Source organism: Melanerpes formicivorus, unplaced genomic scaffold, assembly GCF_026170545.1.
Source record: "Melanerpes formicivorus ecotype bairdi unplaced genomic scaffold, bMelFor1.0.p_v2 SCAF_20, whole genome shotgun sequence".
NCBI lineage: Eukaryota > Metazoa > Chordata > Aves > Piciformes > Picidae > Melanerpes > Melanerpes formicivorus.
Window position 1 is genome coordinate 10,039,359 of NW_027142372.1, and position 21,738 is coordinate 10,061,096.

Here is a 21,738-nt window from a genome sequence, read left to right on the forward strand (position 1 = left end):
AGTGACCTGGGGCTTCCTCCAGAAAAAGGGAGAAGAGGGGGGAGAAAAAGGGAGGGTGGGGGGAGAAAAAGGGAGGGTGGGGGGAGAAAAAGGGAGGGTGGGGGGAGAAAAAGGGAGGAAAAAGCCCCCCATGCCCGCCCCCAAGCCTGCCTGCTCCTCTCCCCACACTCCCCCTGTACAAAAGCTGCTTTCAGCTTCCTGCAAGCCCACGCTCACTTTTTCCACCAAGTCCTTCTCCAGGAGCTGGAGGAGGACCCAGCCCTCTGGCCAGTGCCAAGTGCCATGGAGGAGCACGGTGCTGGCGGGCAGCAAGGACAGCACTGGGGTCACACCACTCAGGCTCTAGTTAAAACATTTAATGCAAATGTGTTTTGACAAGTCCTGCAGTTGCTTCCAAACAGTGCTGGAGATGAGTTTTCCCTTCCCTTAAAACACAGAACCAAAGCCCAGAGCTCCAAAAATATCCAGTTGTGAACTTCTTCTCTAGCTCCTTCCTGCTTCCACCCCACCAGGGCCCAAGTTAATGGAACAAACCTGCCTGAAACCTTAAGGAGGTTCCCACATCACTCCTTCCTTCATGAAGCTCAGAAGGCTCCCTGCATGGAACCTCAGGGAGAAGCCTCCATGAAAGCTTGAGGAGCCTCCCACATCAAACTTGCCTCTATGAAACCTCAAGGAGAACGTAGTAAGCAAAGAAGCTTCTAGCTCCTGTTCACCACCTGCATTCTTACCCCTGGGCTATGTGGCCTTCAGCTCAAGGGTTATGGGAGCTACAGTCCTCACAGACCCTGGCAAAGGGATTTATTAAAGACATTTTACTATTCTTCAGACGTCCCCAAGGATGAGCCCACACCAGTCCCAGGAGCATCATCTGAACTTGCTACATTTAGAGGAGATTGCACAGGGGAACCCTCGACCCTTGGGGTGCTCAGAGAGTTTCTTCCTCCTTGGCCACCTTGGTAAGCCTCTCAGTGATGAGGCTGAGGTCCTTCCCTTTGTCCAGCTTGATGTAGGTGTCCGTCCTGATCGCATGGATCCCCACCCAGTCTGGCAGCAGCTCTGCAAACAGCCTCAAGTGTTTCTCCATCTCACCTGCCAAAAGAAGCCGCAACCGTCGGATCAGACTTCAGCTCCCCACCTGCAAGACCCTCCTGCACCAACAGAGACACCAACCACCACCACCACCACTTTCCTACCAGGAGACATCTGGACTTCGTAGCTGTCAGCCATGCGGGCACAAGTCATCTCCATGGTCAGGGCCTGCTTCTTCTCAGCCACAAAGACGTTGCGCAGGACACGAGCCATGGCCGGCAGCCGGCCCAGCATGGCCAGGCGCTGCTCCTGCTGGGGCACCCTGGTCATCAGCGCCTGCAGCTTCTGCGCCTCCTTCGCCCGGATCTGCGTGAAAGCAGAGACCCACGGGAGACGGTGAGGGGACAGACCAAAGCCCGCGGGAGAGGGGGCGAGGGGGAGAGACCCAGGCCTGCGGGAGAAGGCAAGGGGGAGAGACCCAGGCCCGCGGGAGAGGGGGCGAGGGGGGAGAGACCCAGGCCTGTGGGAGAGGGGGGCGAGGGGGAGAGACCCAGGCCCGCGGGAGAGGGGGCGAGGGGGAGAGACCCAGGCCCGCGGGAGAGGGGGCGAGGGGGAGAGACCCAGGCCCGCGGGAGAGGGGGCGAGGGGGAGAGACCCAGGCCCGCGGGAGAGGGGGCGAGGGGGAGAGACCCAGGCCCGCAGGAGAGGGGGCAAGGGGGAGAGACCCAGGCCCGCGGGAGAGGGGGCGAGGGGGAGAGACCCAGGCCCAGGGGAAAAGGCAAGGGGGAGAGACCCAGGCATGCGGGAGAGAGGGTGAGGGGAGAGACCCAGAAGATGGGGTGAGACCCAGGCAGGTCCCCCCACTAGCCCCAGCATTTTGGCCAGGACTGAATTACTCACCCTGTCGAGCAGGGCCTGGGACACCCCTTTGAGAGCACTGGAGGTGCTGGCAGGGGATGGTGCTTTGGAAAGCACCGGTTCCCCTGCACCGGCTTCGGCGGTTCTCAAGGCCAGGTTGGCAAGAGCTTTTTCCATCTGCTCATGTGGAAGAAAGGGGGAGGAGGAGTTGGGTTACATCCTGAAAGAAGAGTTTCCCCTTCACTGCCCCCGCAGCCCAGTCTCTGACCATCCCTGCCTGACTAGAGGATAGTTTGAGGTGCTTCACCTCCCCTCCCAGCCCCAAAGTCCATACTGATGGTTCTTCTAGCCCAAACCAAGTCCTGCAGCCCACCCTGCAGCAGTACAGCCAGGTTTGTGTTCCTGCTTTATGGTGCTCCTGTGGCTCCAGAAGAATCCTTCCCAATCTCTATCCAGTAATGTCTTCCTGATGGACAAGCTGGTTTGCGGTCCACCAGCTGCAGATGGAGCCAGACCCTGGTCCTGACTCACCTTGGGGGTCAGCATCCCCCGAGCGGTGCTCAGCACCTCCTGGGCCGTGCTGGGTCTGTCTCCCTGGGGTGGCTGCGGCAGCTCTGCTGGGCTGATGTCCGGCACCTTGTCCACATTGAAGCGGGGATGCCAGCGGGTCAGCTTCTCCTCTGGAACCTCCATGGGGGGCTTGAGGGTGGCCAGGAATGCCTAAGGAGGAGTGAGAACAGCATCAGAGCACTTGCAGGCCAGCTGGGGGGAGGTGACTGTTGCTCCACACTCACAGTGTGGTTTGGAAGCTGTCTTGTGAGGAAGTCTGGAGCCAGGACAAAGACTCCAGCCACCATCCTCCCCCCACAGCACCTGCCTGCCAACAGCATCCCACAGGAACCGCCAATGTCTGTCAGCCTGGATCCAGCCCACTCCTTCCACCTGCTGCTCCAGTGACCAGAGCCACCCCAGAGCCCAAAGGGAGAGGATGCTGGGGAGGTGCTCACCTTGTGGTGCTGCTTGACAATGTTCACCAGGTTGCGGTGGAACTCCTTCCGGCGCTCCAGCAGGCGTGACGCCGACAAGTGCGGGCGGCCGTCCACCTTCTCCTCTGTGAGACGAGGAACCAGCATCACCCACAGCATCATGCCAGCACCAGGAGGGGGCCCAAACCCCAAGAGCTTCAACGAGCACAGGCACAGAGCCCTACCATGGGGCCGAGTCACTGCCAGAGTTGCTGCCCTTGCACCCTCCAGCTAGCCCCAGCTTGCTCCACTTGCCTCCCCCCATAAGATAACATCTCTGGTGATTAACAGATCCCAGCCAGGCCCAAGCACACCCCAGCTCCTGGGGGCACCTACCAAGCCATACATACCCTCCTCCAGCACCGGCTCCAGCGTCAGCTGGTAGTCTGACTTCTTGATACCACCGCCAAAGGTGGGGATGTTCTTCTCCTGGCGCAGCCTGTATGAGGTGGGGTACACGGCCTTGATCTGCCCCACGTGCCGCTCCTCAAACTGCCTGCAACAGCACCCAGAGAGGTCACAGAGAATCATTTGGGTTGGAAAAGGCCTTTAAGACCATCAAGTGCAACTGTTAACCCAGCCAAGTCACCACTAAACCACATTCCTCAGAACTACACCTCCACAGCTCTGAAGCCCCTCCCGGGATGGGGACTCCACCACTGCCCTGGGCAGCTTGGGCTGAGCCGTGACAACCCTCAAGGGGAAGAAACTGTTCCACATGTCCAACCTAAGCCTCCCCTGGGGCAACTTGAGGCTGTTTCCTCTTGCCCTGTCCCCTGTTCCTTGGGAGAAGAGACCAACATACACCTAGCTCCAACCTCCTTTCAGGGAGTTACAGAGTGCCAGAAGGTCTCCCCTCAGCCTCCTCTTCTCCAGGCTGAACAGCCCCAGTTCCCTCAAGCTGCTCCTCACAAGCCTGGTGCTCTAGATCATTCACCAGCTTCAGGAATCCCAAGGGCGACACCAGGGCTGGGGTCAGACCAACAGTGTCAGCTGGGACCCCAAAACGTGCTGCTGGTTGCTGCCAACTTACTTGTGCATCATGTCCTGCACCCCCTGCTTGACCTTGGCGAAGGTGATGGTCTCAGAGCGGTTGAAGAGCATCCCAGCAATGGTGTCCACGCTGCGGAACATCTCTGCCAGCACCTTGAACTTGTAGGGCAGCGTGAGCCCCGGGGGCACGTCCTGAGCGAGGGTGTGGAACCGCTGGTACGCAGGGACCTTCTGGCTGCTGCCAAGAGAGAGGGGTCAGGGTCCCCTTGCACACAACAGCACTGTGACCATGAAGCTGGGACAACCCTGAGGGTGCAGCCAGGGACTGAGACCAGCCAGGACAGGGCTCCCACTGCCAAAACTGCTGACCTCAAAACCCAGGAGCTGCATGCCCTCCCTAGTTAGGGGAGACCCTCTCCTCCTTCCATCCCCAAATCTTTCTCACAGTATCACCAAGGTTGGAAGAGACCTCGAGGATCATCGAGTCCAGCCTGTCACCACAGACCTCATGACTAGACCATGGCAACAAGTGCCACGTCCAATCCCCTCTTGAACACCCCCAAGGATGGTGACTCCACCACCTCCCTGGGCAGCACATTCCAATGACTCATGACTCTCTCCATGAAGAACTTTCTCCTCACCTCCAGCCTAAAATTCCCCTGGTGCAGCTTGAGACTCTGTCCCCTTGTTCTGGTGCTGGTTGCCTGGGAGAAGAGACCAACCCCCTCCTAGCTACAACCACCCTTCAGGTAGTTGTAGAGGGCAATGAGGTCACCCCTGAGCCTCCTTTCTCCGGGCTAAACAATCCCAGCTCCCTCAGCCTCTCCTCATAGGACTTTCTCTGAGCAACCTGTGCTAGAACTTGAGTCACATCACTGATCCTGGAGACATCAATGCCCCAAACCTCATGGTGGAATCAAGGTGGCTCGGACCAAGCTCAGAGAAGCCCCCTCCACGCAGTGGAGCTCCAGCAGGAGACAGCTGTGCCAGTCACCAGGACATCCCCATTCCCCAAAGCTTGTCCTCACCCAGCCTCTGCCGCTGCCACCTCGGTGCCCCCAGAGGGCTGTTCTGCTGCCGTGGCTTTGCTTCCCGCTTTCCTCTCACGGATCCGCTGCTCCAGGTGCCGCACTCGCTCCAGGCGGCTCCGCAGCTCCGCGTTGGCCCCAGCAGGAACTGGGGCCAGCTGGGCCAACTGGGCCAGTGCCTTCACCCTCTGCAAGCGACTCTGCAGCCCAGCCAGATCCTCCTGGGTAGGGAGGGGACAGGTGGTCAGAGGACACCAGCAAGGAACACAAAACATTTGGAACACAAATCCAGGCTTGTCTCCTACCCGCTGCAGGCGCCTGCTTGTCCCTGGGGTGGCTGTGCCAGGCTGTGTCCCTCCATCCTGCCCCGGGCTGGGGGTGGTAGCTGGGGGGTCTGCTGCCAGCTCCAGCGAGGGTGACATCAGGGGACAGGCAGTGGTCAGAGACGAGGGGCTGGTGTCCTGCAAGCGAGTGTAGGACAGTTAGAGGGTGCCAAGGGATGTGTAGCAAACCCACACACCCTCCCCGGTGCCCCCCTCTTCACGGCCTTGTGTTGGGATGGGGAAAAGCCGGGGTGGGGGAAGTTACAAGAGGGGTCTGCACTCCCTCTGGGGTGGGGTGGCCACAAGATCGGCAGGGAGGGGTAGAAGAGGGCACAAACCTTTTGGGGGGTGGGGGTGTCTGCAGTAGGGGAGAAAGAAAAGATCTGGGTGGGGGGTGGTCAAATCTTTGGGGGGTGACACGATCAGCACTAGGGGAGGGATCAATCCCTTGAGGGTGGGAGTCAGCATTAAGGGGAGGGGGTAAGTCCTGAGAGGGGCGGTGGGAGTGTTTCCATGAATAGAAACGGGACAAGCCCTCGGCGGTATGGGTGTAGGGACGGTGCCTTGGTTTTCCGTGTGCCGTCTCCCCCTCCCCCCGCTTTCAGGGCCGCAGTCCGGGTGAACCGGATCATCCCCCGTACCCCACTGTTTTAGAAACGAACCCTGAGGAGGGGGTCGACAGGTACCTCCCCGACCCCAGCCCCTTACTGCAGCCGGCAGCTCGGTTTCCGCCTCCCGGTGCATCTCCAGCCTTTTCCGCGCCGATTTCTCTTTCGGATCTCTAGATCGAGTCTCCCCCGCCACCGGCGGCGACTCCGGTTCCATCTCCCGGCGGCTCCGTTTCCTCCCGGCCAATCCCCGCAGCGCCGGGGAGCCAGCGCGGGCCGGGGTACGCAGAGAAGCGGAGAGCCCCACCAAGGCAGCGTCCTCCTCATTGTCCGCCTCTCGGCGCGCCTGGGGCCGGGTTATGGCCGCCTTTAGCCGGCTGCCGCCGCGCTTGGCCGGGGCCCCGGTGGCCGCTTTGGTGCGGCCAAAGAAGTCGGTGAGGCGGAGCTGGGCCATGCTGGTCTCGGTACTGGTACTGGTACTGGTACTGGGGCCGCTCCTGGCGCGCCGACACGTGCGCCCGTTACCGCGCGCGCCAAAGCCGCCGCTGTTTGGCGGGAACCCGCGTGGCCGCAAGCGCCGCCCAGGCGCGGGGTCACGTGGGGCGGAATCGGTGGCTCCGGGGCTCTTAAAGGCGCCGCGGCTCCGTCTAGCGGCGCTCCAGGCCGGCGGGGGTGTGGGTGGTGTTCGGGCGCCTTCCAAGAGGGTCTAGACCTGTTCCAGAGGGCTCAGGCCCGGTCCGTGGGGTTCATCCTCAATCCAAGGTGTTTCAGACTCATTCCAAGGGGGTCAGACCCAGGTCTAGGGGGCGTCTCCAAGCATGTCCAATGGTTCAAGTGACTGACTGGTGCAAGCAGTCGGGGACTGCGAGCTGGGGGATCCTGAACAGAGCAAAGGCAGATCGAAAGGACGGCAAACAGCATTTGAAATGGTGGTGACCCTGGGCTGGCGGTCACCCCTCTTATCTGCCTTCCCCAGCAGGCCTGGGAGCAAGCCCTGCCCAGCTCCCAAGAGCAGAGCTCCTCAGTAGCCATGGGGTAGAATTCATCAAATCGTGTAGGTTAGAAGAGGCCTTTAAGATCGTTGAGTCCGGCCAGTAACCCAGAACTGACAGGTCACCACTAAACCATGTCCCTCAGCACTACATCCCCATGGCTGCTTTGAAGCCCCTCTAGGGATGGGGACTCCACCACTGCCCTCAGCAGCCTGGGACAGACCTTGACAGCCCTCAAAGAGAAGAAATTGTTCCTCCTCTCCAGCCTAACCTCCCTTGGCACAACCTGTAGCAATCTCCTCCAAGTCTCTCGAGGAATGCTGCCCCTGGTACCTTCCCCACATTCACAGTTCCCAGCAGTGGCCAGTGCTCTGCATAGGGCTAGTGAGGTGGGAGGCACTTGTGCCATGAGAAGAAGGGGCTACAGAGGCACCCTGTGCCCTGGCATCCCCCTCCCCTGTGTCATGGCCACATGCTAATGGCACAGCCCGGATGCAGGAGAAGCTTCCTGGGCCATAAAACTCCTGGCCAGGCACTCAGGCCGTGCCCACAGCACATTACAGAGCTCCACCGTTCTCCAGCATCCCTCTTAAATCCTGAGCAATGCCAGCAAAGTGGAGCAGGACCACTCAGGGCCGGATTTGGCCGTGCGAGGCAGCACTCTGGGGTGCCATTCCTGCCTGCCCATTTACTTGCAGGAGCTCCATTCCCAGCCTGTCTGCCAGCCGCAGTGTGGTGGGATCAGGCTGGGAGTGAGATGCTGGTGTGGGTTTCCATGCACCACCCTTTCCTGGAGTAATTGTGGGGGTGGGGAGGGCAGTATGCATCCAGGGGCTCTTGCAGCCTTCATTTCCCTTGCTGAAGGATCATGGACATGGTGTTCATGCAGAGCTCTGTGGCTTGGTGTTGAGGAGGGGTTTAACGGCATGACTGGAATCCCTCTGGGATGAGAATCCATGTGACCAGGCAGAGGGGCCAAGTCCCTGCCCGAGGATGTTCAGGGCTGGCTTGGGTGCCCACAACCCATCCCAGCTCCCACAAGGGGATGTGCCCAGCAAACCCCAGCAGGACACATGGTTCAGGCAGTGGTGTCCAGATGTTTTCAGCTTCCATGGCACATCTGGGCTAGGGTGGGGTGAAGAAGCCCAAGAGTGCAGAAGAGACACAAGGGAAGAGTGGAACCCACCAAGGTGGGGAGTGGGTCATCCTCGTGCCAGCTGGGTGCCAGTTTATTGAGCGTGTTGGGAAACAGCCCAGGGAAGCCAAAGAATGTGGAGAATTTCATGGGTTGATGCTTCCTGGTAGGGGCTGGTGGTTACTGGTGCTGCCTGCAGCCACCAGCCATGCTGCCCTCACCACAAGCTGTGCACAGCCCCAGAGCTCAGCTTGGGCTGTGGTGGTGAGCATGGCACCCAGCTCCTTCATCTAGGCACCCAGCTCCATGCTCCCAGCTCCTGGGGTCCACAACTATGTACCCACATTCTGGAGTGTGTGACCATGGTCCCAGCTCCCTTTGTCTGAGCACCCATGAGTGTGGGGCAGAGCGTCTGGCTCTCCAGGGTGTGCAGGTGCACCCAGCTCTGGGGACACGGGACCCAGCTCTGGAGATAGGGAACCGTGCACTGAGCTCCTGAGACCTGGCACTCGGCTCTGGGGACATACCGCTCAGCTCCAGGGACATGGCACCCAGCTCTGGGGACATGAAACCTTGCACTCGGCTCCAGGACGTGGGACCCAACTACGGGAACACGGGACTGTACACACCCGGCTCCTGTTACATGAGACCCAGAGCTGGGGACAGTGACCCTTGCACGCAGCTCTGTGAACACAGAACTGTGCATACAGCTCCGGGGACCTGGGACCAGCTCCAGGGACATGGAACCATACACCCAGCTTCTGGGGACATGGGACCAAATTGCTGGGACACAGGAGCCAGCTGCAGGGGTGTATGGCTCCATGCAGACGTTCCAAACCCTGGTCCCGAGTGGAGCTCTCCCAGCCTCAGTGAGCTCCGGCCTTTTCTGTGTCTTGTAACGAAATAAACAGGAAGCAGCAACTTTTCACTTTGGAATTACACTTTTATATCTGTTTCTGTCCTCCCCCTCTCCCTCCGTGCTAGCGGCAGGCACCAGGATTTGGGGGTGGTCAGCAAGGTCCGGACTCATCCTCCCCCGCCCCCCGCTACTATTGGGGCTGAGCCCGGCCAACTCATATCAGCTGTGGCGGCCCGAGCCGAGGCGAGCGGAGCCGAGCGGGCGGTGCCGCGTCTACAGACGGCGGTAGCGGGGCGGAGGAAAGCGGGGGGTGGATGGGTTGGGGTGGGGGGGGCAAAAGCGCGTCCGTTTGCTGCTCTCCGGGACCGGCCAGTGGGGCCTGCCCAGGCCCGGCGGGGCGGAACGGCTCGGCTCGGCTGAGCACCGATCGGCTCAGCTAAGCTCGGCTCGGCACGGCACGGGTCAAATCGACTCGCCGCGGCTTGGCTTGGCTAGGGACGGCACGGCTCGGCTCGGCACAGCTCGGCGGGACATGGGATGGAGCGGCGGGTGCTGTGTGCGGGGCTGTACTGGCTGCTGCTGCCGCTCGCTCTGCTCGCTGGTGAGTGCTCAGGGAGTGTTTTCTTTGCTGGGCAGGAGGGCTTTGGGGTGCTCGGGTTGTGTGCCACGGCCGCGAGTGAGCCGGGCGCGGAGTGTCCCCACCCCGGGAAGAGCCGCCGGCAGCCCCGGGAGTGGTGGGTGGGTCGGTGACAGAATCCCCCCTCTACGAAGCCTGGAAGGTGGGACCCACCCCAGCCCTAGGAATGACCACCTTGCATGGTCCCCCCCAAACCCACGAGCTGCCCCCGGCGCTATGGGGGACTCCTCCCAGACTTCCCCAGCCCCACATAGGGCCATTCTACGCGGCCCCCCCCAGCGCTACGGGGGACTCTTCCAGACCTCTCTCCAACTCTTGCGGCGGACCACGCTGCATGCCCCACCCCAGCCCCACGGGGGAATCTTCCAGGCCCCCCTTCCCCCAGACCCACACGGGACTCTTTCAGATCACCTCTCCAGCCCCCCGCGGGACTCTATTTTGCATGGTCCCCTCCAGCCCCACAGGTACTCTTCCAATCCCTCCAACCCCACGGGGCACTCCTCCAGAGCCCCCCAGCCCCACAGGGGAGCACCTGCACTCCCCGTCCCATAGGGAGCTACCCTGTATGTCCCCTTTCAGCCCCACGAATGACTCCTCCACCCCCCACCTTTCAGCCCCACGAGGGACCCTCCCAGCCCCATGCGGAACCGAGCCCAGCCTCAGGAAACGCTGCAACTTCTCCCGGTCGTGTCTGTGTGTGCGTGTCCCTCTTGTCCCCCACCCCGGGCACAACCAGTGGGCACCCCCACCTCTGCCGCTAGGGGCCAGCTGATACCGAAACCCTCTTGGAGGACACCCTCTTGTCACCCCGCTCACTCCTTTGGCCGTTGCATGGTGGGAGGCAAAGAGGGTGCTGGGACAAACCAGCTCACGGGGTGCAGCCGGCACGGGCGATGCCTGGGGGAGGGTGCATGTCGGGGGAGGTGGCACCCATCCTGGTGCCATCCCTGTGCCGTGGAGGGGAGCAGGGCACCCACCTCGGCTGCACGATTTTCCGAGCTGTTCCTAAGGTTTGGAGGTGGATCCACCACCCAGCGAGGCGGCCGTCTGGCTACTGCTCTGGAAAATCCCCGTGTGCTGGGACACGGAGCAAGAATCGGCTCTTTGAACCCTGGCTGCTGGGTTGGGGGCGGGGGGAGCCCCTTTTTGGGGGGACACACACACAAACTCTGTTTGCCTTTCGGTAGACGCAAAGGAAAGGGGGAAAAAAAAACCCTCTCCATAAACAGGATTGTTCAACGGGCTCCTTGTGCTGGGGGGGGAGGGAGGGCACGGACAGGGTTTGGCTGCCCTCGCTGCCTGCACGCCGCCCCTACTGCTGCGCCGGCAGCCGGGGGACGGCATGGTGGCATGGCTTTTGGGGGTGGCATCACGCAGAAAAGAAGAGGGTGGTGCACCCAACACGGTGGCAGATCCACCTGAGCGGCCCCCTTCGCCTGGGTTGTGTTTATTTTCTTTGCGGGGGGGTGGGGAGTGGGGGAGGCGGCGTTGGTTGTGCCACCCGTGTAGGGTGAGCACGGCTGGAGAAGGAAGTTGGTGATGGCTGGAAGGAGCAGGGGGGGGAAAGCAGCTTTTTCTTTACTGGTTTTTACTGGAGTGACTCAGTGCATGGCGCAGGATGTGAGGAGGTTTAATTATAACCCTGAGGAGGAGCAGGGTTGGGGAGGGAAGGTGGCCCGCTGCCCCCTCCTCGGCCTGGTGGGGTGACAAGTGGGGGCAGGGGAGCTGCTGGGTGCATGCCACGGGCACACGGGGTGACACGTGGCTTTTGGGTGCAGGCTCACGCTTGGGGCCCTTGTCCTCGGCTGTGCCACTTCGGCCCCAGGTCCTTGCTGGGTTTGCTTGTCTGCTCGCCCTGCTTTGTCATGGGGAGCTGTACCGGGGGCCACAGTCTCCCGTGGCTGGGGGTGCTGTTAGTGTGTCCCCACCAGGAGCTCGTAGGTGGTTTGTTTAAATCTGGGGCTCAGCTTGGGCGGGGGCTGTGATGGGTGAGCAGCCTTCCGCCTGCCCTGGATGTAGGTGAGGGGTGACTCAGGGGGGATCCAGGGGACCCCAAACCCCCCACACCTAGGTGGGGGAGACTGAGGCATGGGGGAAAACGGAAGAGCTGCTGGACCACGACCTGCCTGTAGCCTTTCCTTCCCCAGCAGTTGGGCTCTTCCCAAACGTCCGGAGGATGTTTGCTCCCGGCTCCTGGCCAGCTCTGGAGCCGGTGGAGGGGCAGGAGCTGCCCCCCCCCCCCCCACGGCACAGTTTGGGGCAGCCTCCCCCACCCCCCCAGCTTCCCACAGCTGGCACAACCATGGACCCCCACGCTGCAGGCCCGTGGGCTGTATCCCCACCCTGGCACAGGGCAGTGCCAGGCTTTATGGGGATACTGGGATGCATGGAGGTGGGGGGCACACAGCCCGTGGGGTGACTGGGGTAGGGCTCTGCGTGGCTGCCCCCAGGCTGGGGGGCAATCCAGGCTGTGCCAGTTGCAGTGTGGCTCTGTGAGGGGTGACAATGACACTGCCCCTCTCTGTGCCATGCCCCCCAGACTGAGGAGCATGATTCAGGGTGAGGTGGGGACACACCTGGCTAACCCCCCCCCACACGCAGGAGGTGTTGGGGTGCCCCTGGCTGGCTGTGGGCGGCACAGGGGGCTGGTGCCCAGCTGGATGCTGGCAGGCGTGTGGGCTGCAGCCGGCTGCCTCCTGCGGTCAGGTGCTTTTTATAAAAGAAAGGGAAATAAAAAGAGGAGGAAAAAAAAACAGCAAAACGTTAAAAAAAAAAGGACAGCAAGAAAATTAAAGAGGCAGCACAGCCAGGGCTGTGTCCAGCAGCAGGAGCTCACTGCTGCTTGCTCCCCTGGCACGCAGGGCAATGGGAGGCTGCCTGCAGCCTGCCCCAGTGCTGCCCAGGTTGAGGTGCCAGCTGCCCCTGGTTGCCCATCTCCCCTGGATGTCCATCTCCCAAGGTGCCTGTCTCCCTGGAGTGCCCAGCTCCACAGAGTGCCCATCTTCTCAGGGTATCTATTCCCCTGAGGTGCCCATCTCCCCTGGGTGCCTGTCTCCCTGGGGTGCCCAGCTCCACAGAGTGCCCATCTTCCCAAGGTATCTATTCCCCTGAGGTGCCCATCTCCCCTGGGTGCCCATCTCCCTGGATGTCCATCTCCCAAGGTGCCTGTCTCCCTGGAGTGCCCAGCTCAACAGAGTGCCCATCTTCCCAGGGTATCTATTCCCCTGAGGTGCCCATCTCCCCTGGGATGTCCATCTCCCTGGAAAATCCATCTCCCTGGAGTGCCCATCTCCCGAGGGTGCCTTTCTCCCCCAGGTGTATGTCTCCCTGGGGTGCCCATCTCCACAGGTTATCTGTCTCCTGGAAGTGCCCCTCTGCTGAAGGTGCCTGTCTTCTCAAGGTGCCCATCTCCCTGGGATGCCCATCTCCTTTGGGATATCCATCTCCCCCATGTGCCCATCACTGTGAGGTGCCCATCTCCCCAGAGTGCCCATTTCCCCTGTGTGCCCATCTCTCCCAGGTGCTTCTCTCCCTGGAGTGCCTGTTTCCTTAGGATGCCCACCTCACCAGGGTGCCCATCTCCCTGAGGTGCCTGTCTCCCCAGGCCTGAGCCCTTTGCACAGCTGTTTAGCCCTTCCCCCCCTTATCACCTGAGTTGTTGCAGAGTCCTGGGGTGCCTGGGGAGTGGGTGAGGAGCTGGGGGGTGGGGTGGTGGTGTTTAGATCCTGCTTGGCAGTGCCATATGGCAGACAGTGGCATGGCCCTGAGCTGAGTGTGTGAAATACTGTGGTGGAGCTGGGAATGTTTAATGCAATGGGAATATGGGTCCTTGTGTGCCATCGGGTGACATGCACGGGCAGCCCAGTGCTGAGCCTGTGGCTCTGGGGATTCCTTGGCATGAGCTGTGCCATCCTGGCGTGTGCCCAGCGTAGGGGCTGCAGGTGCCAGGCGAAGGGGAGTCCCCAGGCCCTGGGGGGGCTGCTGCATTCCCTGCCTCACTGCTGGCTGGTTATTGGGATTTCCCAGGCTGGCAGCAGTGGCAGCAGCTGGCACCCAGCCTGTTGCCCTGCTGGGGTGTCTCCCATGGGATCCCCTGGGAGCAGGGCCGGCTGCTGCCTCAGCGCTGGCAGGAGTGGGATGAACTTTCCATAAAAACAGGATATGGCAGGAGGGCTGGTGGGGCTGAGCCCTCTTCCCGGAAAGAGGAGCTGTGCCTGGGAACGTGCCCGCGGCAGGCTCTGCAGGCACGGCCCTGGGCTCCCTGCTGCGGGGCTGACTGCGTTCTGGGATGGGCAGAAATCCCACGGGAAGAACCTCCAAGGCTGGAGCTCGTCAGCCCGCCTCTGGTTTGCAGCCAGCTGGTGCAGAAGGCAGAGTGCAAAGTGGTGCCCTGGGGGACGCTGCCTGGGCTCCCCTCACCCTGGGGATCTCGGCTGGGGGTTGGTTAACTGGGCGCTGGGGGGAAGCAGCTTGGCAGAGCTGCCTGGCTCCGGCAGCAGGTAACGGCTCCGTGTGGATGTAGCAGGGCAGGCAGGGAATTAATGAGCTCCTCTAATTAATGCTGGGTGGCCGCAGGTCCCAGCTGAGCCAGTGCCGGTGCCAGTTGCTGTATGGACACGAGGGGGATGGTGCTGGGGGGGGCAGACCCATCTCTCCCCGGGTGGTTGGGTGTAGATCTATCCCTGGCACTGCCTGGGCATGGAATGGTGCCCAGTTTGCAGGGAAGGGGCTGGACCAGGCCCCAGCCCTCTCCCTCAGCCACCATTCCCATGCTTCCCCATCCTGATGGCAATGGGAGAGACCTCAGTGCCAGCTCTCCCCACCAGGTCCCTGCCTTCCCCTGGGATCCCTGGCAATCCCAAACCCTTCCCATGGGATTATCCCACCAGTGGTGTGAAGGAATCCCAGCACGTCTCTCCCATCTCCCCAGCACTGGGATTTGTCCTCATTAAGGTTGTTAATGCTGGAAGCTCAGGCAGTGAGTTCCCTGGCAGTTCCTGACCCCCTAGGGTGATGGGGCTGGGAAAGCAGGGATTTGGGCTGTGGATTTGGGATGACCTAGGGGAGCACTGCAGAGGTGCACAACGTGGGCCAAATCCTGCCCGGTGCATGCAGCGGAGGTGAGGCCACGTGGGATCGTGGGTGCTGCTGGCATGGGGAGGGGGTCATTGGGTGCCATGACCCTGCACCCACCCACCCACCTGGCTCCCCATGGGGAGGTGGGTGTGGGCAGACAGGTTTGGCTGCGGGGTTGCTCTCCCCACACACCAAACTGGTTTTTCTCCCCGTGCTGGCACTTTCCCTGCTGTCAGCAGGGCAGGAAACCGGTTTCCTCCCACTCTGAAGGATGGAGCACCCACACCCGGCTGCAGCCAGCCCCACTGAGGAGATGTGGGTGCCAACCTGGGCACTGTGGGTGCTCCCAAACCAGGCTGTGTCGTGCTGGGGGGCTGCTCCCTTCAGCATATTTTTTTTCCCATCCCCTTTTTTCACCCTCAAGTTCTAAAAAGCTGGTTGAAGCTGGTGCTGGAGTGAGCACTGACCAGCTCCCCAGGAGCTCTCCCGGTGATACTGGGAGCTGCCAACCAGCGGGTCCCGGGGTGCTGGTGCAGCCTTGGGGTGCTCTGCATTTCTCTTTCCAGGGCCACTGGCAACCCTCAGCCACTGCCACTGGGATGCCTACTCTGTTCTGGCTAACGTCCCCAATCCCGGGGGGCTGGTGGCATAAGATGCCACGGGTGCCCAGTGATGCCCGTGGGTCTCCCCACAGTGCCCCACAACCCCACAGCTTTTGGGTAGACCTCAACCCAGGCGAGGCGAGCCGGGCTCTGTCCTCTCTGTGCCACCGGCACCACAGCTGGGACAGATTCACCCTGAGGGTCCCGCCCTGGCTGGGGTGTCGGTGCCAGGACGGGGGTGTGCCAGTGGTCGTGCTGAGGGGGCGCTGGCTGGCTCCCACTGCCGCCGAGCCGCTCGCCCCCGCGGCGGGAAGGCTGCTCCGAGCTCCTCTCGGCTCCTCTCGCCCCGCTGGCGCGGGACGGGGAATATTTGCTCCATGAGATCATGGTTTGCCGAAACAGGGCCAGCAACCACCCTCGGCAGCGTGCGGGGAGGTGACGAGCCCTGGGGGTCATCGCCCAGCGGCAGCTGGTGGGATGGTGGTCCCGGTCCCCCCCATCCATGCAGGGGAGCTGCCTGTGCAGCCCGGGGGAAGGCAGTGGCTGGGACCATGCTGTGGGGCCGAGAAATGAATGGGGTTAGCCCCAATGAGCGCTGTGTGGGATGTGTCCCGGTGCATGCCTGGGTGCTTCCCCTCCCACCGCCCCTGCACGCTCTGAGGACCCCAGGCTGCATCGTCTGTGTCCCCTGCACTGTCCCCCGGCCCAGGATGGGCTGTCCCGTTGCAGCCCGGTAAACACAGGAAGGGCTGTGCCGGGCTGGTGGGACACAGCACGTCCCCTGGCTCCCAGCCTGGCCCCCCTCACTCCCTCTTCCCGAGGGCACACTTGGTCCCCTCTGCCTCATCTCCTTCCCAAGTGGGCTGCCAAAGGGAGCACCCCACGCAGAGCTGGCATCCCCAACACCATCCCTTTCTGAGGGGTCCCCCCTGCCAAACAGGGGTCTCCCCAGCGTGCTGGGTGGGGGCATGGGGACATGTCCTTCTGGTTGGCCGGGGAGGAGCCAAGAGGGATGTCCTGGGACCATGTAGGGCGAGGGCAGTTGAAACTTTTGTGTCCAGCGCTGATTTCTTTGGTGGGTGTCTCACAGTGGCCATGCCGAGGCCTCATGGCTGGGTGTTCTCAGAGCTGTCCCACGGCTGGTTCCCAGCTCACACCAGTCCATATGTTGGTGTCTGTCACCACTGGCCTGGCATGTGCATGCAGGGAATGCTGTGTCCCCAGCCAGGGTGGCAGCTGCCCTGGGCTGTCCCTGTCCCTGTTCTGTGGGGTGCAGGCTCAGCCCAGCTCCTCTGAGCTGCAAACAAGCTGTAATTTATGTCTAAAAATAAGCAAGGGGAAAGGTGACGAGGTGCTGGCACACCCAGAGCAGGCCTGGGTGCAGGTGAGGGGCTGGGTTAGCTCTGGGGTGACAGTGGGTAGGAGTCCCAGCATGGTCACGGGGGTCCCAGCCTGGCCGTGGGGTCCCTGCAAACCTCAGCATGGTCTTGTAGGAGGGATGTGGAAATGCAGCAGATTTTGCTTGTGGTTCTCATCCTCCTGTCACCCAACACGTCTGGGGATGTGCCCCCAACCCTGTGCCACCTGTGTTGGTCACTAGGACTGACCCAGCCTGGAGTTCTGCTCATGTCCCTCACTTCCTGCTGGCATCTCTGGAAGGCTTGAGCCCACCTGGGACTAGCTGTCATGCTGGGATGCCTCTTGCTTTGGGGTGTCCCTCACCATGCAGGTTGAGGTGCCGTCCTCTGAGATCCTTGGGGTGGAGGGATGCCACCAGGAGCCTGGTGGGGTGCGGTGCCCTCTCCATGCCACATCCCTGGCACTAACCCTGCCCATACCTTTCCCCCCAGCCTGCCTCTTCCGCTTCAACGTCCTCTCCCTGGTGTACCTGCTCTTCCTGCTGCTCCTGCCCTGGTTCCCGGGGCCTTCCCAGAGCTCTGCTCAAGGTAAGGGGCTCGGCTTGGGGTGCAGAGACCGGGCAGGTAGAGTGGGCAGCAAGGTGGGCATCATGCGGGCAGCGCGGGGGCTGCCAGGTACCTGCTGTCCTTCCCCTGCGGTTGGCCCGCCCTGAGGTGGGCAGCGTGGCTCCGTGTGGCAGCCTGGCTCTGTTAATTATAGCCCAGCATGGCTATTAATAGGCCTCCAGCTCCAAAATGGCCAGTTCTGAGCCCCAGCCTTATTAACCACAAACCTCAGGGCTGGGCTGTGCCCACAGGGTGGGCAGCGATGTGCCACAAGCGGCCCCGTCACCCTCTGAGGGCACGTGGGGCACGTCCCCCGCGGTGGGCATGCGTTGGAAATGCATCATTTGTGGTGGCTGCATCCCCCCCACAATGGGTACATGGAGTTTAGTGGGCACTGGGTGCCCATAGCTCCACTGTCTCCTTGTCCTTTGTGCCAGGCTGAGCCGTGCTGTAACACAAGCCGGGCAGCGCCTGGCACGGCTGCAGCTAAAAGCTCTGCCCTCTGAATATTTCATGGGCTCCTAGAGTCCTGCAGCCTGGATTTCACGTGGATTTACAGGAAAAAACAAGCAGAGGGAGAATTTTTGGCCCCAATCCTCTCTCCAGCCAGCGTACAGCTGCGGTGGGCTCGCTGCCTGCCCCGTGGCCAGGAAAATGGGCACGCCGCCCGGGGAGCAGGGTGGGATGGGGGCATGGCTGCCGCTGGTGGAAGGTCTGACAGGGCTCACGCTGTGGGGGAACCCTTGGCACCCACCCACGACGCCCCCTCACCCCTCTCCCTGCCCCCTCCAGGATGTTCCATCAGAGATCAGGATGGGCCTGGTGAACTGCAGCCTGATGCTAGTGCTGGGAAGCACCCGGTGCCAGCTGGGTGGGATGGTTGGTGGTCCTGGGTCCCTGTGTCACCCCAAGCCTCAGTTTCCCCAGTGATGCAGCAGAGAAGCTGCTCTCAGGCTGGGTGGGTGCACAGTGGGACATGCAGGGTGCTGGTGGGGCCATGTCTCTGGGACAGACCCCTGGCATTTCTGGGCATGGCTGTGGTGCACCCCTTCCCATCTCTTCTAAAGGGCTGCTGGGTCCTCTGCTGGAGGATGCTGGCACATTCTGGTGGTGGGTGATGGAGTGCACATGTCTTGCAGGTCACCCTGGCCGCTTTCTCAAAGCTCTGCTGGGGACCAGCATCCTCTTCTCCGTCGCCCACGTTGTTTTCCAAGTATGCCTCTACACACTGCCCATCCTGGACCAGCTGCTGGGGCCCAGCTGTGAGTACAGGGTGCCAGGGCATGGAGGTGCCAATGCCTGCCCTCACCCCCCTTCCCCTCCATTCCTCCAGGCTTCACCCGCTTCCCATTGTTCCCTGGGGCTGGGCCCCCAAACTGGTGACGCTGGGGTGTAGAGATTCCATCCCTCTGGGTGCTGGGGCTCTGGGGGAGGGTCCCAGCCACATACCCAGCACTAGGGGCATTCTGTGCCATGCCAAGGGTGCCTGCTGGGTGCCTACTGTCCCGGACACAGACACCATCCTGAGTGGCAGTGGATATGAGGTGCTCTGGGAGAGGCTGGGAGCCTGCCCATCAGGCTCTGCCCAACTCAGCAAGCCCCCTGCTTTCCCACAGGCAGCTCCTGGGAGGTCCTTGCCCGCCACATTGGGGTCACCAGGTAAGGACACGCCAGTGGTGGGGGGCCGAGGGCTGGCAGTGGCAAGGAGGATACCCCTGAGCCCTGCCCTGTTCTCCTCTCTTTAGGCTGGACTTGAAAGATGTCCCCAACTCGGTGCGTCTGGTGGCCCCTGACGTTGGCATCCTGCTGGTCTCCTCCCTCTGCCTGTGCCTGTGCCGCTCCCTTGTCCCCAAGGCCAGCGCTGCCACCCAGAGCCCAGAGCCCCTGGAGCCCTTGGAGCAGGTGAGAGCCAACCCTGAGTGCCATCAGCAGCCTCTCACCCACCACATCCCACCGAGCCCCTGCCACCTTCCACGGGCAATGCTGGCCGCTCCCTGTCCTCTACCCAAGGAGGGCAGCCTGGCACACGGGGGATGGGGACATCCAGGGTGGTTGGGGACCTGGGCAGGAGAGGTTTTGGCCATGTGAGTGAGCGGGAAGAGGGGGAGGGTTGGGTCATCATCATCATCACAGCACCTCACCCTGGCTGGGGTGACTCAGCCGTGGAGGAGTGCTGGTGTTTGCTCCTGCGTTGCCGTAGGGATCCCAGCAAACAGCCCAGCACATCATAGGATGTGGCAGCTGTGCTGTGCCAGCCCTGCCTGGCACTGCCAGTGGGGCACCGGGACGCTGTTCTCCTGGCACTGGGGTCACCAGACAGAGACAACCCCGCACTGGTGGCACCTCCCCAGCTCAGCAAACACCCCCCAGGGCTCAGCCCTGCATTGGGGTGCTCCCCAGGCTGTAACTGGAGCACTGATGGATGCCTTTGCTGTGAGTGGGGAGGCAGCCTGGAAAAAAGCTGAGTGCTGGGAACCCAGGAGGCAGTGCCAAGATCAGCAGCTGCCTTTGGAGGAGCTTTCCAAGAGGCTAATGGGATAAACACAGCCAGGAGCTGCACAGCAGCAGGCAGGGTATCCTGGCTGTCCACCCTTGTTCTGACCAAACCCCAGCATAGTAGAGGTCAGAAGGAACCTCTGGAGATTACCTTGTCCAAGCCCTCTGCTAAAGCAGGGTCACCCACAGCAAGCTGCCCAGGCAATGTCCAGGCAGCTTTGGAATCTCTCCAGAGAAAAAGACTCCACTACCTCTCTGGGCAGCCTGCTCCAGGGCTCCAGCAACCCTCACAGCAAAGAATTTTCTCCTCATCTTCATATGGAACCACCTGGGTTCAAGTTGGTGCCCACTGCCCTGTCACTGGGCACCCCTGAGAAGAGTCTGGCCCCAGCCTCTTGCTCCCACCCTTTAGCTCTTGCTGAGCAGTGAGCAGATCCCCTCTCAGGCTGCTCCTCTACAGGCTAACCAGCCCCAGGTCTCTCAGCCTTTCCTCCTCACAGAGGTGCTCCAGGCCTCTCAGCATCTTTGTAGCTTCCACTGGACTCTTTTTAGTAGTTCCCTGTCTCTCTTGCACTAGGGAGCCCAGAACTGGTCACAATACTTCAGCTGTGGCCTCACATAGGGCAGAGTAGAGGGGAAGGAGAACCTCCTTTAACCTGCTGGCCACACTCTTCCTCATGCACTCCAGGAATCCATTTGCCTTCTTGGCCATGAGGGCACATTGCTGGCTCATGGGGAGCTTGTTGTCCACTAGCTCCCAGCTCTTTCTCCACAGAGCTGCTTTCCAGCAGGTCAGCCTCTCACCTGTACTGCTGCAGGGGTTATTCTCCTGCAGGTGCAGGACCCTACACTTGCCCTTGGTGAACTTTGTGAGGTTGTCTCAAGTGTGGAAACCGAGGCACAGCCAGGAGCAGCCTGGAGCTGCCTGGTGTCCAGTCACAGGGCTCACACCACATTCTCACATGGCAGGGGGAAGAGGACACGGAGCAGCAAGGTGGCAGGGCCGAGAGGGCTGCACTGCTCAGCACCAGGCTGCGGGAGACAGCTCACTGGCTGCTCTGGGCCGCTGGGAAGGGTTTGGCCATCCTGCTGCTGGCCTTGGCTGGTGGGTACAGAATGTGGGGGGCATGCAGGGGGCTGGGGGGTCTGGTGGGCATACTGATTGGTCCAGAAGTGAATGCTTCATCCAAGAGGGTGTTCAGTCTGAGGGTCATTTGGTCCAGGAGGGGATGCTGGGTCCAGGGGGATGCTGGGTCCAGGGAGATGCTGGATCCAGTGGGATGTTGGGTCCAAGGGGATGCTGGGTCCAGTGGAATGCTTGGTCCAAGGGGATGCTGGGTCCAGTGGGACGCTGGGTCCAAGGGGACGCTGGGTCCAGTGGGATGCTGGGTCCAGGGGGGCGCTGGGTCCAGTGGGATGCTGGGTCCAAGTGATGCTTGGTCCAGTGGGATGCTTGGTCCAAGTGATGCTTGGTCCAGTGGGATGCTGGGTCCAAGTGATGCTTGGTCCAGTGGGACGCTGGGTCCAAGGGGATGCTGAGTCTAGTGGAATGCTTGGTCCAAGGGGACGCTGGATCTGGTTGACAGTCTAGGGAGAGGCTTTGTCTGGATGATGCATGGTCCAGGAGGATGCTTGGTCTGGGAGATGTTTGATCCATGTTGGGATGCTAAGTCTGGGCCATGCTGGGTGCAGGGGGATGCTCAGGCAGGGGCTGCCTGGCTGGAGGAGCCTCAGCCGTGCTCTGACTGCCTGCTGCTCCCCAGGGATCACCCTGCCCTCCGCCTCCTCCAGCATCTACTACCTGCTCTTCGTGGGGCTCTGCACGTGGTGGGCCTGCCACCTCCCTGCCAACCGCCTGGCCTTTGACATCCTCTGCATCCTCGTTGGCATCTACACTGCCAGCCACATCCTCTGCCTCTATGCCTACCAGACACCCTTCATCCAGGGGGTCTTCCCGCCCCCCACCATCTGGGCACGGTGAGTCCCTGGGTAGAAAGCCATGCCACACGTCCCTGTGCCACCCTGGGGGAGCAGACCAATGTCCTGCTTGGCTCCCATCCTACTGCAAGGTGCCTGTGTGCCATGCCAATACCAAGACAGGGCACTGGCT

At 61.7% G+C, this 21,738-nt stretch overlaps 2 protein-coding genes across 7 annotated transcripts in view; one reads left to right on the forward strand and one right to left on the reverse strand.

The window, feature by feature from the left end:
- Positions 1 to 341: 341 nt before the first annotated feature.
- Positions 342 to 6,431, reverse strand: CDT1 (chromatin licensing and DNA replication factor 1). 4 transcript variants are annotated; one of them, XM_068150794.1, is made up of 10 exons: positions 5,968 to 6,431; positions 5,242 to 5,397; positions 4,937 to 5,157; positions 3,949 to 4,143; positions 3,266 to 3,411; positions 2,898 to 3,001; positions 2,422 to 2,610; positions 1,933 to 2,067; positions 1,197 to 1,398; positions 342 to 1,092 (listed from the first exon to the last, which is right to left on the reverse strand). In XM_068150794.1, the coding sequence occupies exons 1-10, from the start codon at positions 6,319 to 6,321 to the stop codon at positions 929 to 931; spliced, it is 1,866 nt and encodes a 621-aa protein (XP_068006895.1). In that variant the 5' UTR covers positions 6,322 to 6,431; the 3' UTR covers positions 342 to 928. The 4 variants fall into 4 exon arrangements, with proteins under 4 accessions (XP_068006895.1, XP_068006894.1, XP_068006893.1 ...); XM_068150793.1 differs by having other exon boundaries at positions 3,949 to 4,146; XM_068150792.1 differs by having other exon boundaries at positions 4,937 to 5,397.
- A 2,762-nt stretch (positions 6,432 to 9,193) lies between these two features.
- Positions 9,194 to 21,738, forward strand: part of PIEZO1 (piezo type mechanosensitive ion channel component 1 (Er blood group)) — a 32,083-nt gene continuing 19,538 nt past the window's right edge. For all 3 annotated transcript variants that reach the window (XM_068150774.1, XM_068150775.1, XM_068150776.1), the window contains exons 1-7: positions 9,194 to 9,454; positions 17,019 to 17,114; positions 18,272 to 18,394; positions 18,749 to 18,791; positions 18,878 to 19,034; positions 20,598 to 20,733; positions 21,392 to 21,605. In XM_068150774.1, the coding sequence (XP_068006875.1) occupies positions 9,391 to 9,454; positions 17,019 to 17,114; positions 18,272 to 18,394; positions 18,749 to 18,791; positions 18,878 to 19,034; positions 20,598 to 20,733; positions 21,392 to 21,605 (833 nt within the window). In that variant the 5' untranslated portion in view covers positions 9,194 to 9,390. The remainder of the gene's footprint in view (positions 9,455 to 17,018; positions 17,115 to 18,271; positions 18,395 to 18,748; positions 18,792 to 18,877; positions 19,035 to 20,597; positions 20,734 to 21,391; positions 21,606 to 21,738) is intronic.

Bases quoted from the DNA above. Each gene is read 5' to 3' on its own strand.
- CDT1 (XM_068150791.1), bottom strand. From the start codon at position 6,321: ATGGCCCAGCTCCGCCTCACCGACTTCTTTGGCCGCACCAAAGCGGCC. The intron at 4,147-4,936 runs GTGAGGACAAGC...CTCTCTTGGCAG, and splicing joins GTGGCAGCGGCAGAGGCTGG to CAGCCAGAAGGTCCCTGCGT. The intron at 2,068-2,421 runs GTGAGTCAGGAC...CCACATGAGCAG, and splicing joins GGGGGATGCTGACCCCCAAG to ATGGAAAAAGCTCTTGCCAA.